Source organism: Rhagoletis pomonella, unplaced genomic scaffold, assembly GCF_013731165.1.
Source record: "Rhagoletis pomonella isolate Grant_MI unplaced genomic scaffold, Rhpom_1.0 Rhpom_scaffold_00006, whole genome shotgun sequence".
Taxonomy (NCBI): Eukaryota; Metazoa; Arthropoda; class Insecta; order Diptera; family Tephritidae; genus Rhagoletis; species Rhagoletis pomonella.
This window is the reverse complement of record NW_023458560.1, coordinates 32,666,152-32,669,254: the sequence shown is the minus strand read 5'-3', so window position 1 is coordinate 32,669,254 and position 3,103 is coordinate 32,666,152. Positions and strand designations below refer to the sequence as shown.

The window sequence follows — 3,103 nt, the reverse complement described above, 5'->3', positions numbered from 1 at the left end:
AGAGGTTCGCCACAACGACGTTATGCAGAAGCTCAAAAAATGAAGAACAGCCGGAAATCTTGGAAACCTTATGGCACCTGCTATGCGAATGCTCCTCACTTTGCAAAATAAGACGAAATTTCTTGCATTCAAAATTATTCGAAAGTTTAACCAACATATCCGAAGTAGTCAACTTTTGAGTTTCGCAGACACCACACTTAAGTTGTTTAATCAAAATACCACAGATAAGAACTCCATTTATATACTTAAAAGTTACGCCTTAAAACCTAATTGCACAATACTAATATTTTACTTTATTTTCAGTGGTGAAACATTTGGCATTATCGGCACTAATTGCAAATGTACAGATGCTCTACTAAATCTTCTTGCTGGCGAGCAACGTCCAAGTTTTGGACGTGGTTATGTCAACACTGTTTCGTTGGTCGATGAACGCCGAAAGGCACTAGCACATATCGGCTATGTTCCAACCATCAATTGTGTTATGCCAGAAATGACATGCTATCAAATTTTGAAAATGTTCTGTATTTTGTATGCATATCCGTACAAGGAAATCGATGATATTTGTGAAAATTTATCCGAACATTTTGGTTTCTATTCACACTATAATGTGCGTTTGGATCATTGCAGTATGGGTATACGAGAACGGATTTCAAACTCAATTGCGATTTTAATGAAGCCCGCCTTTTTGTGCATCGGCAGTTATAGCTGGTGCTTGGATCCACATGGCAGGCGGCAACTCTATCGATTGTTGAATGAGCTGTGCAAGCAGGGTACAGCTGTTACGATGACGTCTGTTGTAAATTGTTTTACTGAAATTCTCTGCACAAAAATAGTTGTCATGCAGCATGGACAGATTTTGCATATTGGCAAACCGAGTCAAATAGCGTCGGCTATAGCCCATGGTTATTTTGTTACGATGCGCATGAGAAAAGTTGTACAAACTCCGCAAGGCTTATCATCTAAAGTTTATTTTCGTTTAACTTCCTTTATGGAAAAGAATTTTCCTAGTTCCATTTTGGTGTAAGTCAGTGCTTGAGATTACAATGCGGTGTCTGTGTGTATGTATGTATGTGCAAGATTATAATAACAATTTATTTCAGGGAAGAGGGCACATTAATGCAATTCTTTATACCACACTATAGCACTACACTGGCAACTCTTTTTAAAATCATACGCTTGAACTCTTTCCAGTTGAATATTGAGAGTGTGTCTATTGCATCAATCAACATGAATTACGTATTCGGACTAATAACCGAAAGAGCAAAGAGATCTATTATGACATAATTATTCGTATTTATTTTTTCGTTAGAATTTTCATATACAATATTTCTATGTGCTAACTATTAACTAAAATTAATCTGTATTTGCATTTGAGTTGAATCAATTGTGTTTTTTTTTTGTTTTACTTCAATAAATGTTATATCCCAACAAACACTGGAAAGAAATGTTCAGAAGTTTCAGAAAATGTTATCTCTCAATTTGATTTTCAGCATTTTTTATCATTTTAAAGTAAACATTTTCTCAAATTTTTCTCAAAGGTGGCTTATAAACTTAAGAACGGTTTGAGAAATATTTGAGAATGAATATTTTTGCATTTCGTTCCGCGTCGCAGTCTATCGGCAGTCTGCTACACCAGTCGCAAAACGGCTTGTCGACCACGCGGTTGCTGTCATTCGCAATTTGTCTGTTGGTTCCTCGTTCAGGTAAGTTGAATTTGCATATCAATTATTGATCTGAATGAATTTTTTTTTAATAACATATATCATTTTGTGACGGATTATTTTGGTAACTCATCTGCCGACGTGGTCTACTGACTTGCCATTAAAATTTTAAAACGAAAGAAAGAAATAGTGTGCTACATTAATAGTGACCTTCAATTTGCCTGCTTAACCCTACAATGGTCACGTGGTCTACGATCGTCGAGCACTTCTTTTAAAATAGTGTTATCTTTTAATTTTCTTTCTTAAGCTAGTTGCGCTTTTCAATAGCTGTTGCTAATACGTATGCTCACATAATCAGTGAGTTAGGTGCGCTGAGGGGGAGCGATTGTAGTAGACCACGTGACCAATGGCGTTTTAGTTTTTTGCTTAAACATTATATTTTAAATTCATTATTTTGATTGGTAAAGGTAAGTAATATTCACTAATTTTTCACACTCATGAAGTTAAAACAATACTGTTTAGAAAAAACTATGTCAGAACTAAAGCAAAGGTAAGCGGAGACGCCCAAGAATTTTACAGTGTTTTTGAGACGGTTGGACGAACTGCCCATTCGAAAAGAGCGCTGCTATGTTTTCTCCAGCCACAGCAAATTATGTCGGCCGTTTTCATATCTGCCCTCGAAGTAAGAATAAATATTCCAGAAGGGCATGTATAAGTTGTGAGAGATTTACTGTCAAAAATGAAGAATGCCTGCACATTTTGTGTGAGTAAAATTTTCCTAACTTCAGAGGCCTCCAATTAATTTATTTTTATGTGGAATTTTGCTTTCGGTTTTTTAAGGCAAATGTTTAAATGCTTTGTTACGATGAAAAATAGTTTGTTCATTGCTTTCAATAAATAAATATATTTATTCAATTAATTGTATGCCTGTTCTCAAAAACACCAAAAACTGGATGCAGTTTGTTTCCTTGGGTCCTTTTTTAAATCTAAAAATATTTTGTCTTAAAATCTAACCCATGCGATTTAAAAGATCCAAAAATGTATTTGATGCTGTATTATCATTTATATTCTCATAATTATTTGTCCTGTTTCAAAACAAAAATGGTCTACGATCGTAGACCAGGTGACTATTGGTGTAACTATATACCAAGTGACCATCGAAGGGTTAAAATGGAATAACATGCTCTATTAAAAATGGTATGAAGTCGAATAAAACAATCTACTATTCTTTTTGTCCATAGTGTTACCAGATAAAAACGACCCTTCATGATGGATAGGCAAGCATTATATCAAGAATCCAAGAAATCTTATTAGCGAATTCTACGATCTTGTGGAACCCTCCTTTTGTTGCTTACTCGAGGTTAATGAGGAACGCTTCCCCAAAGCAGTTCAGATGCAAATTTGCCAGCGCTGAACAGTCGCACACTTTGTGATCCACTGTT

At 35.3% G+C, this 3,103-nt stretch overlaps 1 protein-coding gene across 1 annotated transcript; it reads left to right on the top strand.

The window, feature by feature from the left end:
• Positions 1-303: 303 nt before the first annotated feature.
• Positions 304-1,335, top strand: LOC118741674 (ATP-binding cassette sub-family A member 3-like; the record flags this gene model as incomplete). Its single annotated transcript, XM_036473647.1, is given in 2 exon segments — positions 304-1,020; positions 1,101-1,335. Coding segments are annotated over 2 exon segments (901 nt in total), but the record flags the coding sequence as incomplete, so codon positions are not given.
• Positions 1,336-3,103: the final 1,768 nt, after the last annotated feature.